The 21,777-nt window shown below is 41.8% G+C and overlaps 1 protein-coding gene across 3 annotated transcripts; it reads left to right on the forward strand.

The window, feature by feature from the left end:
• The first annotated feature begins 9,084 nt into the window (after positions 1–9,084).
• CCNA1 (cyclin A1) lies at positions 9,085–20,720 on the forward strand. 3 transcript variants are annotated; one of them, XM_047721430.1, is made up of 9 exons: positions 9,085–9,103; positions 10,295–10,483; positions 14,653–14,899; positions 15,087–15,211; positions 16,272–16,495; positions 17,641–17,845; positions 18,821–18,934; positions 20,060–20,193; positions 20,463–20,720. In XM_047721430.1, the coding sequence occupies exons 2-9, from the start codon at positions 10,319–10,321 to the stop codon at positions 20,512–20,514; spliced, it is 1,266 nt and encodes a 421-aa protein (XP_047577386.1). In that variant the 5' UTR covers positions 9,085–9,103; positions 10,295–10,318; the 3' UTR covers positions 20,515–20,720. The 3 variants fall into 3 exon arrangements, with proteins under 3 accessions (XP_047577386.1, XP_047577387.1, XP_047577388.1); XM_047721431.1 differs by lacking the exon at positions 9,085–9,103 and adding an exon at positions 9,221–9,464; XM_047721432.1 differs by lacking the exon at positions 9,085–9,103 and adding an exon at positions 9,628–9,804.
• The last annotated feature ends 1,057 nt before the right edge of the window (positions 20,721–21,777 follow it).

The raw sequence follows: 21,777 nt of genomic DNA on the forward strand, positions 1-21,777 counted from the left end.
ACTACATAAATTAAATTAGAAATTCAGTTCTTCAATTGCACTGGCATATCAAATGCTCAGTAACTACAACTGGCCGCTCATCATATTGGACAGTGTAGATAAAAGACCTTTCTATCACTGTAAAGTTTTATTGGGCAGTACTGCTGGTCTAAGCCTGTAGCTTGCCATGATAATTGACATCTTTAATAATGACTTTTTTTCTTACTGAGTAATTAACATTGTTTATGATAGGAAACTTGGAAACTATAGAGAAGCCAAGCAAATTAATCAGCTAATCCTATGATGCACAGATAACTACTTAATATTTGGTATTTATTGTTGGTGCCTTTCTAAGCACATAAAAATTTTAAATAAAAATGCAACATACTAAACTTACTGTTTTTTACTTTATGTCTTAAAATGTATTATGAACATTTCTGTATGTTATTTAAAAATCTGCATTGTTTTATATGGCTGCATAATAGTTATTCAGATTATTGCTATTTTTGAAGCTATTTATGATCGTTTTCTTAGTAGAAGCCCTGGATTTAGAATTCTTGGGTGTTATTTTATGTAACTGCACTTTCAGAAGTTGAATTTTGAAAGAGAGAGAAGTCCCAACCCAAGTGTCCTCACCTATACAGGGCAGGGATTAGTGAAATGACCTCCAAGTATCCTCTTAGCTTGCCAGGTCAAACAATTTTTTTTAATGAGTGCCAACATCTCAAGTTACTAAAAGGAAGGGAAAAAAAAATCCATATAGCCTTGAGAAAGCAATTTAAAGAAGTTAGTGTTTCCCCTCTTGTACATTTACAGTATTGTGGGTTCACGGATTTGGGAGTGGATCCGGGAAAAGATATGACCACAAGGTGGCAGGAGCACACAATGAGCTTCATTTGGGTGGTGCTTTGAGCGGTTTGCTTGGGGAATGGGTGCAGCGTTGTGGATGGGAAACCCTTCAGAGACAGTGGCATGGGACCACCATGCAAAAGAGGACAAAAGCAAGAGAACTTGGGAGGAGAGAGGAATCAGAGAGGGGAGGTTTCTTGTCTAGGTGATGTCACTCTGCAGCATAATGGGGAGTCTCTGGGTTAGACAGAAGGGCAGCGGTGACTTGGGGGCTTTTATAATCCCAGGGTTTGTTTATCTACGGCTAACAGATGTTTAGTGCAGTTTTGTGGGAGATGCAAAGCAGGCAGGCTCCAAATAACTAGAAAACATGGGCATATTTAAAACAATTGCATGTGCCAGAATTTGAGTTCAGTGCTAAGTAGGCTTTTGAGCTAATGGTCCAGGCCTGCTGTAAAGTAAACAACATAGGGCCAATACACAGGGGCCATTATTGGCTCATTTATATGCAACAAGTATAAAGTACACCTTATGATTCAGTCATTCAATAAACACATTAAGTGCCTACTATGCTACTATGTCCTGGGTACGTGCCAGGAAATGATGTTACAAAGCTGAAGAAGATTCTGTCCCTGAGCTCAATGGGCTTATGGTCCTGGAAGAAGACCTCTTGAATAGAAGAGTGGGATCCTGAGAGGAGACAAGAAGCTGTTGATCTTCAATTCTTTGTGGTTTTTCCTGGAATTAGCATCTAAATACTAATAATTATTTTGTGGTAGGAATACTGGATCAACACTTAAAAACTGTGTTACAGTCTACCTCTACCTCCAATCCCATCATCAATCCCTGAAAAGCAGCGCAATATTCAATATCGCTGTAACTCATATATATACATAGGGTTGGAGGTGGAGGGAAATGGTGGTGATCCTGGGTAGCTATTAGAAAAGGCTTCTATCCTTATGATGTCCAAAATTAAATTCATTCTTCACTTTCTTTTTCCTCTGAATCCAGTTAATCTGGCATTGCAACTTTTTTTTGTCCACCCTACTATTCCTCCATCAACCTGACCTAGAAATTGCAAGATCGTTTGCCCACATCTTCTCCTTCAAGCCCAACATACAATCGGTTGCTAAGTCATGTAGACTCCAGGGTCATGAGCCTTTTTCTTTTCTGTGCCTACAGCATGGTCCTGGCTCAGGTCCTCATTTCCTCCAGCAGTTGTTTCCCAAAGCATCTCCTAGCCAAATTTTGGGCAATTTATTGGTCTCAGATTGTTTTCCTATAAACATAGTTCTAACACCATCATCTCTCTGTTCAAAAGTCCCACAGCGAACTCCTTACTCTGGAATTCACGACCTTATAAAATGTTATCTCAATGTTCTGGACTGCCTACTATCACCAATCTATATTGTGTATTATAACCTCAGAGGACAGAGAACTATCATCGTTCCCCAGAATATATTTTGCAATTTCCTCATACCTTTACTTACACAGCACTTTCCCCCTTCCTAAAATAGGCTCCTCAAATGGGGCCTATCCAAATATTCAAATTTCAAGGCTAAGCATACAAAGGCCATCTTCAAGCAACCTTTCCTGATTCCCTTAATTAACTGAAAACATACCTGGATGTTAGCCAGAACTTTCTCTGGACTTCTTAGACAACAGCCTTACTCTACCTTGTGGCAAATCACTTATGTATATTTCTTTCTCTATAACCCTGAACTTTAAGACTTGTTCTTACTCATTTATGTAACCCTATGTCAATCACACTTAAAATGTGTTGTGCTCTTCATATACAAAACACAATGCAGGGTACCTGGGTGGCTCAGTGGTTAAGCCTCTGCCTTCAACTCAGGTCATGATCTCAGGGTCCTGGGATAGAGCACCACATCGGGCTCTCTGCTCGACAGGGAGCCTGCTTCTTTCTCTCTCTCTGCCTGCCTCTCTGCCTACTTGTGATCTCTGTCTGTCAAGTAAATAAAGTCTTTAAAAAAAAAAAACACAAAACACAATGCATTTCAGAGGGTTACAGTGGTTTTGACTGACTGACTAGAAAAATGGCTCATTAATGATAATAAACAATTTTGGTAATATGAATAAACCACCAAGCTGTCTTAGTTTGTCAGAAAAGATATCAAATGCCCAAAAAAGAACACATACACATGCAGACAACTTTATGACTCATTGTTGCTATAGGAAAAGTTATATGTGTCTGAGATTTCTTCTATCCAAATAGAATTTTCACAAGTGAGGACTATATAAATTCTTTAGGCTAGATAGTTCTGATAGTAATCAAAATGGTTTAACAGTTCTGCAACAAGGTTTGGATTTTTTTTTTTTTGTCTTTAGCATGGAAAACTTTGTTCTCCTAACAATCAAAGTTTAGAATAGAAACTAATGTCATTTGCTGTGACCACTGTCCCACGATTGATACTATTGTGGATGAGCAGACTGAGGTAATGCAAAACAAATTTTACAAATATTCTGTGATTTACTGGCAGTAGGATTTAACAAAAAATATCAATAGGCAGACAATATTAACAAATGGCTGATGTATCTGAGCCTGCACTCACAGTATTTATCTAGACAATAAAAGACACAGGCAGCTGACATAGAAATTCTATAACATTTTAAAATTAGAGACTGAGTTAGAGATAAATATGAAACACAGGAAACCTATTTTATAGAATGCACTCTCACAGAACGGATGCTACAATAATTGATTTGCACAGAAAAACTGGCATAAACAGGACTATTAATTAAAAGGATATAACCAGGGATGCTCAGGTGGTTCAGTCAGTTAAGCCGATGCCTTTGACTCAGGTCATGATCCCAGGGTTCTAGGATCCAGTCCTGCACTGGGCTCCTTGCTCAGCGGGGAGCCTGCTTCTCTCTCTGCCTGCTGCTCCCCCCTGCTTGTGCTCACAGTTTCTCCCCCTCTTTGACAAATATAATCTTTAAAAAATAATAATAAAAGGATATAACCAGTAAATGATAGGTAACTTTAAGGATGCAATGACCTCATATTAACATGAGTTATGAAATGAATTTTAGACCTCTGAAAGACTGTGTAAAATCCAGATTCTTGACTTCCTCTACAATAGATTGATTTTTCACTGAAGATCTGGAAACTGAAAACGTTTTAAATGATTTAAACTAGAATGGCTTCATCATCCCACTGAGACTTGTTTTTCTCTTGGCACAGGGTCTTGGAGAGGATACTCCTTAAAAACTTAACTCTGCACCCTGCATTCGCAGGTGTCCGATTTTAATTTTGCTTCTCTAGTGGAGCATATTATTAGGGACAATGTCTTGGTAACTAAAGTCACTAGAATCTTCTTCCTTTTACCCAAGTTCCTGGGAGGTTGACTTCATGAGATAGTTGCTGTAGAGTCTGTCCCAGAGCCAGCAGAGACATACTTGAGGGATATTTTTGGACATCACAGTTTATTGCTCTATCTTGGAAGGTACTGGATAAACACAGCTGAAAATTCTTGTTCTTTGGGCTCCCCCTTTCTAGGATATATGTAGACTATACCATCTGCCCTGCCAATTTTTTTTACACTAATCATCTTTATTGTCAGATCTAGATACTGCTTCCAAATCTCCACAGCATGTATTATTCCTTTTCTCTAAGCTCCAACTGCTTGCTGTTTATATATCTATGTTCCCCATGGTGAAATAAACACTAATTATGCTGCACCATAACTATCTGTTTACCGTCTCATTGCCCGGAACAAAAAGCTCCTTGAGGGCAGGAATCATTTTTAATTGTTGTTCCATACCCAGCTATTGCCCGGTATAAAGTGGGTGCTCAAAAAATATTTGTAAAATGAGTGAACGAATGAAGGATCCACTTTGCACCATGTGAGGAAATATGCTTCCCAAGGTTATACATTTTGGGATGCTTCTCAAACTGGACCTACTCGATCCTTTGGTCATTTTTCCTGGAACTATGTCACAAACTGCCCACCAGCCCCAACATCTGTCCCTCACCACACTATATGGTTCCTTTCTGAAATTAAATGTATAGAATGGCAGTTGTATGCCCATGAAAAGACAAAATATGTCCTTAAATGGGCTTCTGTTCTTAAAAAAAGGGGAGGGCTCTTCCAGTTTTCATCTCTTTTTTAGCCCTATGCTGAAAATAAACTTGATTTCAGAGAAATTAATGAAAACTGAAACGTTTTAACAGGAGGTTAATTACTAGCTACCATGAGCAAATGTAATAGAAGTAATAACAGCTTCTGAAATGCCAGGTAATTGCTGGCAAACAGAAAAGATTGTCTTTGAATTGTAATTTGGAGGGGAGAGGAATTGATTTTAACAGGACCACTGGGTTTTAAAAAATCCTAGCAAAGAATTCAGCTGCCATCCTTATTATGGAAATTGATCCCAGTGTCAAAACTAGCTGAGTACTGAGTATCAGGCAGAAGTGCTGACCACATAATTTTTAAGCTAAGAAAGTGTTATATCAGTATGTATGTTTCCCTCAATATTTTAGATATTAAAGATGTATTTATAATTAAATGTATGTTCACTTCTCAAGATATGAACATGCAGACATTTGAAATTGACTTAACTTTGAGTTCTAATCCTGATTTTGCTATAAAAACAACAGTAAAGTGAAACTGTATATCTCACTAAAACTGCAAAGTTCGTGAGAAAGTCTGTTCTCTTCTTTCCACTCCTATTTTCCTAAATTATAAGGCTGTTTTTTTGTTTAAATTCTTAATGAAAATTGTGCACCTATTTATCAGTTGGGTTTGTTTTTTATTAAACATAAATCACTGGAATGAAGCGTAGTTGAAAGGCAGTTAGGCAGGGACAAGGACGCACCGTCCCCTCCAAGAGGAAATCACCCTTAAAAGAATTTTACACCACCCTGGAAGGAGTCCTCCACTCTTTCCCTTGATAGGCAGGTGACAAAACCTGATTGGATGACAGGCACAGAGAAAAGTTAATCAGATTAAAGCTGCCTAGTAACAAGTCCATAAAGCCCCTTAAACTTAGAAACTCCAGTGGCAACTCTCTCAGGTCCCCTCCCTCGTCTGGAGCTTTGTGCTATCACTTAGCTATCGCTCAATAAACCTTGCTTTGCTACCCATCACTCTGTGGTCTACCTCTTCATTCTTCGAAGCTGCTTGACCAAGAACCAGGGGCACCAAGGGAGAAAAAATCCTATAACAATTACTTGTTCCAATACTTGGTGAAAATTTAAGTCAAGAAAGCCATAATATTGTACAAGTTATACAAATACTTGGATTTATATGCATACACATAAAAATATATATAAATATCAGTTCATCTGAATTACTCCCTAATTTAAGATCTGACCAGAGGACTACACCTAATACTTAATTCTCTGGCAGCACAATAAAAGCATAAGCCGCTATCACTTCCCTTTGCCAAGTTTAACAAAGTGGGAGAGGAAGGTAAGATGTAATGATAATAATATTTCATATATATAAGGGAAAAGGACTATGAAATAATCCGAGGATCTCACCTTGTTAAAAAAGTTTTCTTTTTTAAAGGCAGTTTTCACACTCAAGACAGCTGAGAAACACTAGACAATTTAGTAGCCTGGTCTTCTGCACCTGACTAGGTCAAGGTTGAGAACACCCAACTTAAAGTACGCTGCCTGTGCTGCCGCCCAAGGAGCCCAGCACCGCTACCCTTCCCCCGCTTTCCCCTGGCTCAAGCTTCAATCTCAGAAAAAAGGATCAAAACCACAGGCTACAAGTACAAACACTGTACCGGCTCCTTTGTTTTGGAAGAAAGGCAGAGTGAGGTCTTCCGTCATTTTTTGTGAGGAAATCGGATAATAAGAGAGCTCATTAGCTTCCTAAACAAGTACGGGAGTCTGTGACATACAGACTTGTGACAATAAACTATATGTCCAAATTAAAAAAAAAAAAGACGCACGGAAGGTCGGGTCCCCTGAATGCAAAGAATTCTTGAACCCGCCAAACCGCCAAGGCTCTAGGCAAGACTGGCTGTCTGACAGAGTTCACAACTTGAAGCCTTCAGCGTCCCCAGAAATCACAACAGTGTCACCAGGTTGGGGAGGGCTCTTGGGAAGACTTCTAAAAACCAGCACTAGGAGAGGGCAGAAAGGCCTTTTTCCTCTACCAGGTAGAGGCACCTTGCAAAGTGGAGCAGTTGGTTCCTGCCTGCATGTCACTCATCTGTGGCGGCAATCAAAATGTTACTAGGGATCCTGTGTTGCCTTCATTTTCAAAGGTACAGAATTCCAGGGTGCAAGGGGATCCTTGCCTCCCAATGAAGGAAAGTCAGTGATAAATGTGGTAAAAATTAGTTTCATAATAAGCAAGATCAGTTTCTGTGCTCCTCCCGCACTCTGCATTGATTTCCAAGATGCTTCCCAACTTCCTCAACAGTGGACTGGATCAAACGCTTTCATCCGAACTTTCTGTAGAATACTTCAATTTTCCCATTAATATAATGCATACCCAGCTCGCTAATGAAGAACACTCAAAAAATTTCTTTCTTTCTTTCTATTTTTTTTTGTAAGACTAACAATCATTTCCATTAAAAATAAGGAAGAAGGCAATAACTGTTTCTTACAGTGACCATTTAAATGGCCTTTGGGTCAAAACCACATTGAGATACCACCCTACACCAGTTAGAATGGCCAAAATTAGCAAGACAGGAAACAACGTGTGTTGGAGAGAATGTGGAGAAAGGGGAACCCTCTTACACTGTGGGTGGGAATGCAAGTTGGTGTAGCCACTTTGGAAAACAGTGTGGAGATTCCTTAAGAAATAAAAAATAGAGCTTCCCCTTGGGCGCCTGGGTGGCTCAGTGGGTTAAGCTGCTGCCTTCGGCTCAGGTCATGATCTCAGGGTCCTGGGATCGAGTCCCGCATCGGGTTCTCTGCTCGGCAGAGATCCTGCTTCCCTCTCTCTCTCTCTCTGCCTGCCTCTCCATCTACTTGTGATCTCTCTCTGTCAAATAAATAAATAAAATCTTAAAAAAAAAAATAGAGCTTCCCTATGACCCTGCAATTGCACTACTGCGTATTTACCCCAAAGATACAGATGTAGTGAAAAGAAGGGCCATCTGTATCCCAATGTTCATAGCAGCAATGGCCACAGTTGCCAAACTGTGGGAAGAACCAAGATGCCCTTCAACGGACAAATGGGTAAGGAAGATGTGGTCCATATACACTATGGAGTATTATGCCTCCATCAGAAAGGATGAATACCCAACTTTTGTAGCAACATGGATGGGACTGGAGGAGATTATGCTGAGTGAAATAAGTCAAGCAGAGAGAGTCAAATATCATATAGTTTCACTTACTTGTGGAACATAAGAAATAACACAGAGGACAAGGGGAGATGGAGAGGAGAAGAGAGTTGGGGAAAATTGGAGGAAGAGACAAACCATGAGAGACTATGGACTTGAAAAACAATCTGAGGGTTGTGAAAGGGTCGGGGTGGGAGGTTGGGTGAGCCTGGTGGTGGGTATTAGGAGGGCATGTATTGCATGGAACACTGGGTGTGGTACCTAAATAATGAATTCTGGTACACTGAAAAGAAATTAAAAAATAAAATAAAATAAATGGCCTTTGTGGGAGGGAGTGTCTGCTTTAGAAATTTAGGGATGTGTGTTCAAAAAAATTAAAAAACAAAAGGAGTAACACTATATATGCAATGTGTTTGTGTGTACACACACATTTGTAAAATAATAAAGACTTTACCTGTTTTGCCAGTTACTTCTGTAGGGTGCCAGAGCTCCCTGGTTTCATTGACCCTCTCCTCCCTTCCTGTGTTGAGGGCCCCTTCCCCTTATTCCCACCTCGCCCCTTAGGTACGGCCCCCTGCTTTCTCCGTACTTCGCCTTGGGCCTCCAGTTCCAGAGAGTTCCCTTCCCACGTGGCCAGGCCACCTGCCCAACCCCCACTTTCGAGTTCCCGCAACGTCCGGGGCCCCAGTGCTGCCGCCTGTGTTCCTTCCTCTTCCTGGGCCACTATCTCGCTGTTCCTAGACCCGATTCACTCCGTGCTTGCTGGAACCCGTCCGGGAATACCTCTTGTGGGAACTGCGAGCACCACGTGCGACCCTAAAGCCCCTAAACTCTCCCGCCCGTCCGGGCCACATGCACTGGAACCGGGCCGGCCAGATGCGGCCTCTGGTGCACAAGGATCCAAAATGACCGAAGGCAAGCCGCCACCATGGATTAGGAGGCCCCAGCTGAAACCTTGGGCCAACCCGCTCGCTGCAACTCGGCCTCTCTCTGGGAGGAAGTGTAGGTGTGTGAGCCGGGGACCCGGAGCGAGCCACGGCCTGCGCAGCCCCGAGGGCCCCGCGTAGCTCTCCCGAGCCAAGGTTCTCAGGAGCGGGCCGGGGAAAAGACGTTAGCGGGAGGAGTTGGCGGCTGTTGGGGAAACGGGTTTACGGAAACAGTCCCTTCCAAAACCCCGGCCACCGCGGGGTGGGCCGCCTTCTTCCCTCCCAGGCCGGGGGCGCCGGCCTGAAGGGGCTCGTGTGCTGAGGGCGACCGCCTGCCCCGGCACGCCCGGGGATCCGTGGGGATCCGGGGGCCGCCGCCCGTTGGTCCCGCCCGGCCCTGAACCCCCAGGGATCGCGGCGCGTCAGCCCGGAGCGAGTCAGGTGAGGAGGTCGTCATGGCGATGTGGCACCGGGGCGCGCACGCCCGCTGCAGTTGGCATGGAAGCGGCCCCCGCGAGGCCCGGGAGCGCCGCTGATTGGCTGATTCAACAGACGCGGGGGGGGGGGGGGAGGTTGAAAGTAATTAGCGCTGAGCGCCTTGGCCACCGCGGCTAGGAGCCCGGCGCCCCCGCTGGAATCTATTAACACCTCTGTCCCCTCCCGCCCCGCCCCGCCCCCGCCCCGCCCCCTCCGGCGGCCCCTCATTCCCAATCCCCTTGTGCACTTGCTAATTGTTCGAGACTTATATAAAGATATAAGGCTGAGAAGAGTGAGGCCCGCTGTGGGTTCCAAGCAGGTTTTGGGGCTTTGTATCTGGTGGAAGGAGGGCCGCGGAGGAGAACCTCGCTTGTCATTTGGGAAGGGGACTTACTTTCCCGCAGTATCCTGGATCTTTGGTTTGCAGGGAGGTGGGGAGAGCGGTGGGAGTAGGGGGGATGAGATAAGCATCGCAGTCAGAAAAGACTCGGGCTTGCAGTTTTAGACTCCCCAGTTAACGTGGGGTTTAGTATCCTTGCTTGGAGCTTTGTCAGGATTAATCTCTCCCTCTAGCCTCAACCAGGTCTTGGAAGAAAGCCCGGAGAGATTTAAATCACTGTTTTGATTCAAAGGGGCTTTGATGCACCGAGGCTCATGCCCTTCCTTGCAGCCTTAATAATTGCAGCGGTCATTTGTGTTCTGCTCTCTCTCCTAGACATTCACTGCATGCTTGGAGCCCATGGTGGAAGAGGTTGACTAACCATTGGCTTGTCTGTTTCTCCTTCCCTGATTAGTTGCATTGTGTGGAGACTGAGGGTATGCATCGCAGCAGCTCCAAGAGCGGAGTAGCCCTAGCTCCAGTGCCTCGAGGTCCTGATGCCTGTCAGATGATAACCAGAGCCCAGCTCGGCCAGGATCCCCCACAAAGAACAGTCCTAGGGGTGCTAACTGAGAATGGACAGTACAGGAGGCCCTGTGGCCAGGTAATGACTGAGAACTGCTGTGGAAGCTGGTCGTTGAGGGCTATCATGACATGGTGGGAGATGGGTTTCTCTTGGAGTTTTACCCACAAATATCCTCGAATATTCCAGCCTTGGAATCTGGACTATAGGGACACTGGTTTTGTTAAAGATCACTTTGGTCCGTTTTCCCACTAGAAATAGTGAATAATTTTTTATATTATTTATTCCAATAGCAAGGAAATAGGTCTAGGAACTGTTTGAATTAAGTATATATAAAGCTATTTAAGTGCTGGGCAAAGCAGAAGAATTAATATACCAAAATAAGCTATGGAACTGGGGTTCCTCTAGATCAGAGTGGTGTTCAGACTGATCTAGACTGTGCCTGAGGCAATCTTGAATAACCTTTGCTATGTTCATTGGAGATGATGTTAAAATTCAGACTGGAAAAAGCTAAGCTAAATTACTTCCAAAAGTGTGCTTTGAAAGTAGACATCTCCCCAGGACTGAACAAAGGCAGCTGGGCAAATTGATCATGGGACATTAGATATTAGTTGCTTATCCTTAACATATCGTAGGTACCTCCCTTAACAGATTGGAAACAAAATCAGACACTTAAGAATGCAAACGAGGGGTCTGGATTCTTAAGAATGAATTTTGGGATAGAAAAAAGCTTCCCTGAGTCTGTTATTAGACAAACCTCTTGTAACTATGCCTTAAGCTTATAATTCCCATTGTAGTGGAATGATGCTGGCAATAGTATAGTGAAGTACGTAGGCCAGGAATTCTTCCAATTTAGCAGGTGAGAAAATTTCAGAGGTTTAGGAAATGTTAAAAAAAAAAAAAGCATGGTAGAGGTCAGATTAGAAGCCCTTCATTCACTGACCATCCATGCCTCTTGGTGGCATCTGATTAGTTGGGGAGAAATACCCAAAGTGATATGTTCAAAGCTTTAGGAAAAAAATTAAAGTAGTTTTAACAAGCAATATGCTTTGCAATATTTACTTTTTTAAACTGAAAAACTAAAACCTGGTTCTTACGAATCGTTAGTTCTGCCCATGCTGTCCAGGCTCTCTTTAAATTCGTAATGATTAGTTAACCTTTTATGTTGCCTCGTACTACTTCTACATTTCCCTGCTCTATTCCTCTACAACCTCCTTGGAAATCTGTTTTCTAGATTTCTCTTTAATCCTCCCAAACCTCTACCCCCATCCTTTCTCTCAGCTCATGACTCTGTTAGCCTATTTTCCTAAAAATATAGAAGCAATGAGAAGAGAATTTCCACATGTTTCCATGTGTCATATACTCTGCCACCCCTGTCCTGTTACAGGACTTAATGTGTCTCTGCTCATATGCAAGGTGAACCCCCCCACATGTGCAGGATACCTTATGCCTTCTTGCCTCTTCAAGGATGTCGTTTCCGGCAACTCTCCTTTCTCTCCTCAGTCTTGTCTACTAAGTCAAACTCCTAAGCATGCAAATTTATTGTATTTTTTTTTCCATCTTAAAACCCTTTTAACTACAAAGCTCTTTGCAGTAACTGTCCATTTTATAGCAATAATTTGAGAGTATATCTATCCTGCTCAACTATAAGCTCTATCAGGACGAAGTCTGGGATGTCAAGTTCACTGCTGTATTCTCAGTGCTTAGAACAGTGTCTGGACGAGGTAGCATGCAAGTATTTGCTGAATGAATACTCTCTGTCTCTAATTCTTCTTTACTCACTTGACTGATTTAGCAGCATTTGACACAGTTGATTATTCCTTATTCCTTGAAACAATTTCTTCAGTCAGCCTAGAGAACACTACTTTCTCCTGGTTTTCCACCTACCTCATTGACCATTCCTCCTCAATATCTAAAAGAGTGCTCTAGGGCTTGGTATTTGATCTGAATCTGCACTCACTCCCTTAGCAACCTCTCAAGCCTCTTAGCATTAAATGCCATCTATCTGTTGATGACTCATACTTTAATCTCTGGTCTGGACCTCTTAGCTATGTTACAGGTGCCCATATTCGGCAGCCTACTTAACATCTCCCCTTGGATCATACAATAGGCATCTCAAATTTGTGCAAAACGGAACACTAACCCTAGACCCAAACAGCTGTTCCCAAAGTCTTCCTCATCTCAGTAAATGGAATATTCATCCTATTATTCAGCCCAGAAACCTTTGTCGTCTTTGACTCTTTTTCTCCCACCCCACATCTAATTTGCTGAGAAAATACTATTGGCTCTACTTTTTAAAATGTCTAGAATCTCTTTACTTCTCAGACTTTATTACTACTACACTGGTTCAGATCCCTATTGTGTCTCATCAAGAATTTGCAGGTTTCATAACTGGTCACCTTACTTGCTCTCTAAACATATACACAGCCGGGGCAATCTTATTAAGACATAAATCAGATCATACCACTCCTCCTCCATGGCTGCTCCAGTGGCTTCCCACCTCTGAGCAGTAGACAGTCTTAAATAGTCTATGGTAAGGCCTACCTGATCTGGCTTCTCTCTTTTTTCTGACTTTGTGACCTATACTCCTTTCTTTCTCATTGTGTCCTCTCTGCTCCTTGCTTGGTCTTTAAGACACACTTGAATGTCAGGGCATTTACCCATGCTGTTCCCTCTGCTCAGAATGCTCTTACCCCCTATCTGTGTGACTTACTCCCTTACCTCATTTTGTATCTTTGCTCACATCTATGCTCTTCATTAGGACCCTCCCTGGCCATACTGTTTAAAATGTCAAGGACTCTCTTTACCCTGTATTATTCTCCTTTAAAGCACTGAACACATCATCTGACGTAACATGTCTTATCTTATTTGCCTTCCCCTGTGCCCCATGCTAGAATGTGAACTCCATGAAGGCAGCCCTTCTTGAATGTTTAATTCCTGTCTAAATTCTGAGCACCTAGAACAATGTATGGTACATAATAGATGCTCAGGAATGCATGTATATTTCAACCCTGGTAGATACGTTGTTGGAGCAAAAGTCAAACTTGGTAGTGACTTGGAATCATGGTTCTAGTAACTTGTGATTTTGGTCCTTTATATATTCCCTGGTTTGTTTTTGTTTTTGGTTTTGGTGGTTTTTTTGTTTTGTTTTGTTTTGTTTTTTAGTATTAACCATAAAGAATTTTTTCTTAGGGTGCCTGGATGGCTCAGTCAGTTAAGCATTTGCCTTTGGCCCAGGTCATGATCCCAGGGTCCTGGGACTGAGCTCCAAGTTGGGCTCCCTCTCATCAGGGAGCCTGATTCTCCATCCCCTCCCCACTTATGCTGTCACTCTCACTTTCTCTCAAATAAATAAATAAAATCTTAAATTTTTTTTCTTACTAGACATAAGCCAAATATTTAACTGGCCAGATAGAAGGGAAAACACATACTAACTTGAAAGTAGCTTCAAAAGTAAATAACAAAATTAATTATTAACAATCAAATATGAATACAGTAGCCAGACCTAACATTTGCATAAATATAACTCAGATTCATAAACCTTACCCACCTGTTCAGCTGACCTTCAGGCTGTCCACAATGACTCACCTTAATGTGCTTATTCATGGAGGAGGTGCACATAGTCAGTCGTTCCCACTGCTAACGCTATAGGAATAAATAGAAGGGAGAAGCAATTGAGAGGTAGGTTTCCCCAAGGGTAATTACATTATGTCATGCAAGAGATTCTGAGGCATCGTAAGAGCAGTTAGTAGTACGAGTTTCTAAACTGATCATGTTTCTAAATATCTGGGTATAAAATGGGAACTTTATAAAGGTGCTTACTAAAAGCTATTTAAAGAAGAAGACTACAGGAACTCAGTGACTGTGTGTCAAGAGCTTTGCTGGGTACTTATAAAATCCTGTAAGGTTAGAGGTATGAAAGCCAATTAACAATCTCCTTCCCCCTTACCTATTTCATTTTGGAGGAAAGCTATGGTTTCTCTTTTTTCTATAATCTTGAGTCCCCTTCGATAAATATGCGAGGAAGAAGACAAATTAGAGGTAGCTCTTTTCCAAATGTCATATGTAGACAAAGATAAGGAAGAAGTCATACTTCAGAAGCTTCATTTTCTGAAATTAAGTTGCAGATCTAGATGTTTCCATTTAAGACTGTTCTCCTCTTCCCAGCCTGCTGCTTTGAGTCACACAGGCTTACATCACCTATATGGTCTTTGGGGTGGCCTCTAACAGAAAACTTAACCCTCTTCTAGGGGATCACAACAATCAGGTGTTTCTCTGGATCAGAAAATGTCTTCCCTTCAGCTGGAAAGAACGTGCTCTCTGACTGCACAGTCCAGGTGCCAGCCAAGCAAATATTTGATATCTACATGGATGAGCCTGAGCAGGGGGACAGAGACAGCGGCACAGGGAAAGATGCGATGGCATTTGAGAATATGTATGAGGTAGACACCAGCGCACTCAAGTCAGACCTTCACTTCCTGCTGGATTTTAACACAGGTAATCTGACTCACCTCGGGCTGACAGGACCCTATATCCATAATCGCCTGCTGTATTCAGTAGCATGTAACTAGCAGGAGAAATCCATGAAGTAAAGACTTAACTTTCACAACTGCCTATGGAGGGCTAGCGGATGGAATGAATTTTTAAATTGGATGTCTTACCTGGTCATGTTGAACCCCCGCAGTTTCTCCAATGGTGGTAGACTCATCTCTCCATTCCCAGTCTGAAGATGTGTCAGATTTTGGTACAGATGTGATAAACGTGACTGAATATGCTGAAGAAATTCATCAGTATCTTAGAGAAGCTGAAGTGAGTTTTCCCAAATTCGATTTCAATTTCCAGCATTCAAAACACTTAAGAAAGTTATAAACTCTTGGCCAAAACCACTAGTGAATAGCATTCGTATGACATCTAAACATAGGACTCTCTATGAAAGGTAATAGTTATGGGGCACCTGGGTGGCTCAGTTAGTTGGGCATCCAACTCTTGATTTCACCTTACTTTAGAATCTCAGGGTCTGGGACGCCTGGGTGGCTCAGTTGGTTAAGCAGCTGCCTTCGGCTCAGGTCATGATTCCAGCGTCCTGGGATCAAGTCCCGCATCGGGCTCCTTGCTCAGCAGGAGCCTGCTTCTCCCTCTGCCTCTGCCTGCCATTCTGTCTGCCTGTGCTTGCTCTCTCTCCCTCTCTCTCTGACAAATAAATTAAATCTTTAAAAAAAAAAAAAAAAAAAGAATCTCAGGGTCCTGGGATCGAGCCCCGTTCAATCTTGCTCAATCCTTACTCAGTGGGGAGTCTGCTGGGGATTCTCTCTCCCAAATAAATAAATAAATCTTAAAAAAAAAAACCTGGCGTACCTGGGTGGCTCAGTTGTTAAGCAGCTGGCTCTGGCTCAGGTCATGATCCCAGGGTTCGGGGATCGAGCCCTGCGTCAGGCTCCCTGCTTGGCGGGAAGCCTGCTTCTCCCTCTGCCACTCCCCCTGCTTATGTGCTCTGTCTCTCTCTTGCTATCTCTCTATCAAATAAATAAATAAAATATTTTAAATAATAATAATAATAATAGTTGTGAGGCAAGTAGCAATTACTTGCACTATTTCTCTATGACTCAAGGCTTTATACATTAAGTATTTCACTCTTAGGAATAACCCATATTGCTATCCCCCCGCTTTAAGTTATTTGTTATTTGTTACCTAATTGTATTACAGAACCAGAATTTCATACTTTCTTCCACATAGTAAAGATGTACTTGGCTCTTGATCAGTTTCTTCCTAACCTTTGCTCACAAGATCCTTTTTTAAATAGCAAGTGTACCGTGGAGTGATCTTTCTGACATAGCAAGTATTTAAGTATCAGAACTCTTTTCCCAAACAGATAAGACACAGGCCCAAAGCACACTACATGAGGAAGCAACCAGACATCACAGAAAGCATGCGAACGATTTTGGTGGACTGGCTCGTTGAGGTCGGTGAAGAGTATAAGCTTCGAGCAGAGACTCTCTACCTGGCTGTCAACTTCCTGGACAGGTTTCTTTCATGCATGTCTGTTCTGAGAGGGAAATTGCAGCTTGTAGGAACAGCAGCCATTCTTCTGGCTTCGTAAGTGTTCTTTCAGCTTAAATAATGTCAAACTGCAACCTGTCAAAACACTTGATTTTCTTTCCCATTTATTGAAGAAATAAATGGGAGCAGTGCTCCCATTATCGAGCAGTGCTCGATAATTAAAGCTTATTCATGCCTCCCTTGATACAATATCATCATTTTTGCAGCATTTATTGAGAAACTGAATCTTAACACATGTTCACTCTTCAATCCAGATGTTTAAGATTTATAGCAACAAGTTCAGTATCATGACTGAGGCAGCCATCAGCTCAAATTCAAGACCCAATTTAACTATGTTGCAGTGCGGTCTTTTGACTACATTCTAATACAAAAATATTTTAGTTATATAAAAGATTTTGGTTATACAAAAGCCAACTTCGTGATCTAGCAAATGACTGGTAAGAACACAATTTATTTGGTTACAGTGAACAAACTATCATTGTGTACAAAAAAGAGCTGGCTTAGGCCTGAACTGCCTTAAATTCAGTGACATGTTGGTGGATGGCAGTTTCTTTGATTCTTCTAGTCTCAGACATTCTAGTCATTAGTGCCTAGAAACTTGCCAATTACAGATAACAGAAACAAAAGCAAGAGCAAAAAAGTTGATAACAATGAAATTATATCATTATCTTACTCTTGGATCCATAGCATCATTTGCTTATTCAGTAGAGATTTCTGAACATTTTTTTATTTTTATTATTTATTTCTTTTGAACATGATCTTTCTAAAGATCTAAGATCTAAGGAGTTGTTGTTCTCTGATAGTGTTTAATATAACATTGTTTTCCACAAGATGAGTGGGGCTCCTAGAATTAAGATGAGTTTATCTGTGTGTCTGTCATTCAGAATCTTTCAGCATATCAGAGGTCAAAACCTAAAATTCTCAGTTGGAAATTGTTTCTGTTACTCCTGGTAGCAGTAAGTACAACATAGCTTTGTAATACTCATGTTCTTGTTCTGGCATCACTAGGTATGAAATCCATAATATTTTCAAGTCCAGTACCATTTAATGATATTTAAGTGGATATGTGGATATGAAGTAAACAAGTCTGCAAGGGCCATGCAAAAGGCTGGTTGTGATAACACAGGAAGGAACCCTATAGGTTCCAAGCTTTACTTTCAAAACCTCTTTACCCTTCGTAGGAAATATGAAGAAATATATCCACCTGAAGTAGACGAATTTGTCTACATAACTGATGATACTTATACCAAACGCCAACTCTTAAGAATGGAACACTTGCTCCTCAAAGTCCTGGCTTTTGATCTCACAGTGCCAACAACCAACCAGTTTCTCCTTCAGTACTTAAGGAGACAAGGAGTGTGTGTCAGAACGGAGAATCTGGCCAAGGTAAGCACGTGACTTCCGGGAACTTGGGAGCCAGGGAGATATAAAGTAGCCTTTCCTGATCATCCTTCAGTTCTTCCTTCCTTTTCAATGCTTTGTCTTCGGTTCAGAGGATCTTTTTAGCAACGGAAGAGAGCTAACTCTAGGATCATGATTTCTGGTTACAAGACAATACTATTGATCCTGTTTGACAGACACAGGTTGTCTGATCACTCAACTCTTAAAAGAAATTTGAGTTTGGAAATTGTTCCCTTCTATTTGTATATTTGTATAGACCACGTGCAGGCAACTCCTCTTCTTAGTTTACAGAATGGGAACAAAATAAATGCAGTTTGATTTGGCACCAGTCTTCTCCTAACATATTAAGTAGTAAAACCTTATTTGGTTATCTGGGGTTACAGGACTTTAGTGGAAGGCACTGAAGTACTGGTTCAGTACTTGGTGACCAGCCACTGTGATCTAGTATATCTGGTATGTTTATGCTACTCAAAGAGTAAAAAGGATGTATGTAGACATTTCCCAGTGTGTTTCTTCTAATCTCACAGGTACTACTCTAGCCTCTGAACCACATGCATTTGCTGGTATTATAATTAATAGCTTCAACACGGTTATAGTTTTGCCATTGGCCAAAGACTCTAGTCCCACTAGAGTCCCACTCCAGTGGCCAGAACAATGCTACTTTACGTGACTAGCATACATCAGTACTACTAATATAAGACAAGAAAAGTAACCTAATACTGTGCACGTGGACCAAATCCTTGTATATTGACATTTACTACAGCATAAATGTTATTCTGGTTATGGACAGGCATAGCAATTATTAACCCAGTGAATAATTTTGAGCATCTGTTTCTGTCTGCTCATCACTGGATACAGGAGGAACAAAGATAAGACAGTTTTTTCCCTTGATGTTTTTAGGTTGACCTGTAACCTTAGTCAAATTTCTAATTCCCCTGGGATTTTCTCTCTTGTGCTTAGTATGTAGCAGAACTGAGTCTACTTGAAGCTGACCCATTCTTGAAATATCTTCCTTCATTGACAGCAGCAGCAGCTTATTGCTTGGCAAACTATACCGTGAACAGGCACTTCTGGGTAAGATTCTAACTACTTTCTAGATGAAATTTAAGGCCTATCTAGGATTCTCTTCAGTAACTCTCAGGGCTCAAAATGGACTGGCCTCTTAAGAGGGAAAGTTAGTTTGATAAGGAACTGGTTGTCTTGCCAATGGATGGCAACATGCCATGGAGTCTTGCAGGTCAGCATTTATGGCTTTGACTCAATGGCCTTGAGTAGAGATTGCAGGAAGTCAAGGAGATGGTGTGGCATGCTTATTCAGAAGAAGCAGGCCTGGAAACCTCAGTGCCCACCTCACACGAGGATGCCTTTGCGGTGCAAGCATTGAGCACTTCAACCAAACGTTGTTGACTTTTGTCCTCTGTGTGTCAAACAACCTGGATCCAATAGGATGGTCAGAAGGTTGCATCACGTTTTCGGGGAAACAGGGCAGTTAGTGCGGCCTCTTGGTCCAAGAAGACGCAAGACTAGAAATGGGCCCCTCGATTTTGTTCTGAAGGCTCACTTTTGTGCTAAAAGAAGTGGGGTATCTACTTTCATTTTCTAGAATACTTATTTACTATTCTGCATTCACTAAGAATCTTTCATATATAAGGTGTAAAGTAGAGGCTCTTTAGGGACCAGTAGAAATCCTGCTCATGAGAGAATCAGTGTAAGTAACCTGGCCCCAAACTGAGCATTATAAATACACAATATGAGGGATGCCTGGGTGGCTTAGTTGAGTGGGCTGCTGCCTTCGGCTCGGGTCATGATCCTGGGGTCCTGGGATCGAGTCCCGCGTCAGGCTTCTTACTCAGCGGGGAGCCTGCTTCTCTCTCTGCCTCTGCCTGCTGTTCTGCCTGCTTGTGGGTGCTCGTTCTCTCTCTCTCTCTGATAAATAAATAAATAAATAAATAAATAAATAAAAAAAATCTTAAAAAAATACACAATATGAGCAAATGAAGAACTCTGGCTCTTCTTCCAAATATTTCACTTCTAAAGTCACTGACAGAGGATTACAGTTTCTTTTGAGATGACTGTGGATACTTCCTAAGTAATTAAATTTCCTTTATTTCACAGTTTTTTTTTTAATTTCTCAGTTTTAATCTTCAGCTTTCTGATATAAAGTTATATGACACAGTTTTTTCCTTTTGTCTTGATTAGCCAGAAACCCTTGCTGCATTTACAGGCTATTCATTAAATGAAATTGTGCCTTGCCTGAGTGAGCTACACAAAGCGTGCCTTGATATACCTCATCGACCTCAGCAAGCAATTAGGGAGAAGTATAAGGCTTCAAAGTAAGTTTCTGAAATTTTCTTCTCTAGGCTTACTAATTTAAAGCTTCAATAGGTTATAGTCATGTCAGAACCAAAAATAGAACAAATCAGAAATCTTGTGCTAGGCCTGCATGTTAAATCAGGAAAATCAGTGTAGAGAGGTCTAGATTTAGAATTTGTCAGCCTGGAGTACATACAGTCAGAAAGCTTTCTCCCTTTCTGCTGAAACTCCTGGAAAGTTCCGTGGCCTGAGATTTTACAAAACTGAAGTCCTTTGGGTCTCATTTCAGGTACATGCACGTGTCTCTGATGGAACCACCTGCGATTCTCCCTCTGCAATAAATTTCCTTCAGAAGCACTTTCAGAACTTCACCTCCAGATCAACCAAATTCGTCTTTACTTTTATAGGTTTCTGCAGGTTGGGTCAACTAGTGTTGCTACACGATAGGTGCCATATTTTTAAAAATGTAAATGTAGTTAGGTCCTCTTAGATGTTAGTAGCTTGTAATATCATCTAACATTTTTTAAACAATAAACAAACAACTTGCCTTGTGACCATGTGTTAGACTCATTTACTAATTAGGATGGCCCATATGCTTGCCTGGAATTTTAGTGGGGAGCATTCTAAATGTCATCTCTATTTCAAGAATTCTCCTACGTTGGTTTCATAAATCTGACATGCTATTAGGATTAAGTGTTTTGAGGAATTCAGAGATTTTTCATGTTTCGTGAGTGGCCCGCCTGAGACTTTTTGCTTCCTATCGCTTTACTCTTCACACAGCTCTCTATAAACTGGCAAAGGAAGGAACTCCAAGCTTAGACTCACTGGTGCAGGATATAAACAGGCCCTATCTATTCTAGCTTTCCTCGAGGACCCTGCAGAGTAAAGACAGTGAACTGAGACTAAATGCAGTCAGGTACTTCTGAGGGGTGGCTTACATTTAATCCTAATCCAGGGATGCAACACTGTTGCGGCTAGCGCAACAAATCGACCAGGAAACGTGAGGGTAAGAGAATGGTGAAAAGAAATTAAGAGACAAAGAGATGGGGGCAGGAGGAGCACTGAGGAGGATGTCCAACAGTACCAATTTTATTCCACATTTTACAAGCATTTATAAGGCAGACCACAATAGAAGGAGTAATACATCAGTACCTAGTCAGATGACCGCAAGTTTCTATAACAAGTTTAGATTAACTACAAGCAAACCTTGTGATGCCAGGTAGTCTCGGCTAATGCCATTAGCAAGACAATCAACCAGGGAGTGGGTTATGGGAGGTACAGGAACAAGGACCAACTAAGAATTCATGACCCTGACCACATTGTTCCCTTCTGTAGGGAGAGCGTGTGGGAAGTCATGTAGGCGAGCGCACGACACGTAGCACAGACCCTTTCTCAGTGTTACTCAACTTTCCTGTCCTTAACCCCTTGTCAAGGTGTCCGGACTTTGAAGGAGACACAAGTCAGGGCCTGGTTTGATCCACGACTCCAACCATGCCATAGCCTCCAACACAATATTCATTTTATAGGTACCATTAAGTCAGTGTTCCATTTTTGTTTCGTCACCCATCAAGCATATATTTCAGCTGTAGAAAATGCTCCAAGAG

The sequence above is a fragment of the Lutra lutra genome, chromosome 3 (assembly GCF_902655055.1).
Source record: "Lutra lutra chromosome 3, mLutLut1.2, whole genome shotgun sequence".
Lineage (NCBI taxonomy): Eukaryota > Metazoa > Chordata > Mammalia > Carnivora > Mustelidae > Lutra > Lutra lutra.

What these genes read in the sequence shown, in the direction of transcription:
- CCNA1 (XM_047721430.1), top strand. Translation starts at nt 10,319, where the DNA reads ATGCATCGCAGCAGCTCCAAGAGCGGAGTAGCCCTAGCTCCAGTGCCT. An exon ending in GCAGCCATTCTTCTGGCTTC is followed by an intron (nt 16,496 to 17,640) that starts GTAAGTGTTCTT and finishes TACCCTTCGTAG; the next exon opens with GAAATATGAAGAAATATATC. An exon ending in CCGTGAACAGGCACTTCTGG is followed by an intron (nt 18,935 to 20,059) that starts GTAAGATTCTAA and finishes TGTCTTGATTAG; the next exon opens with CCAGAAACCCTTGCTGCATT.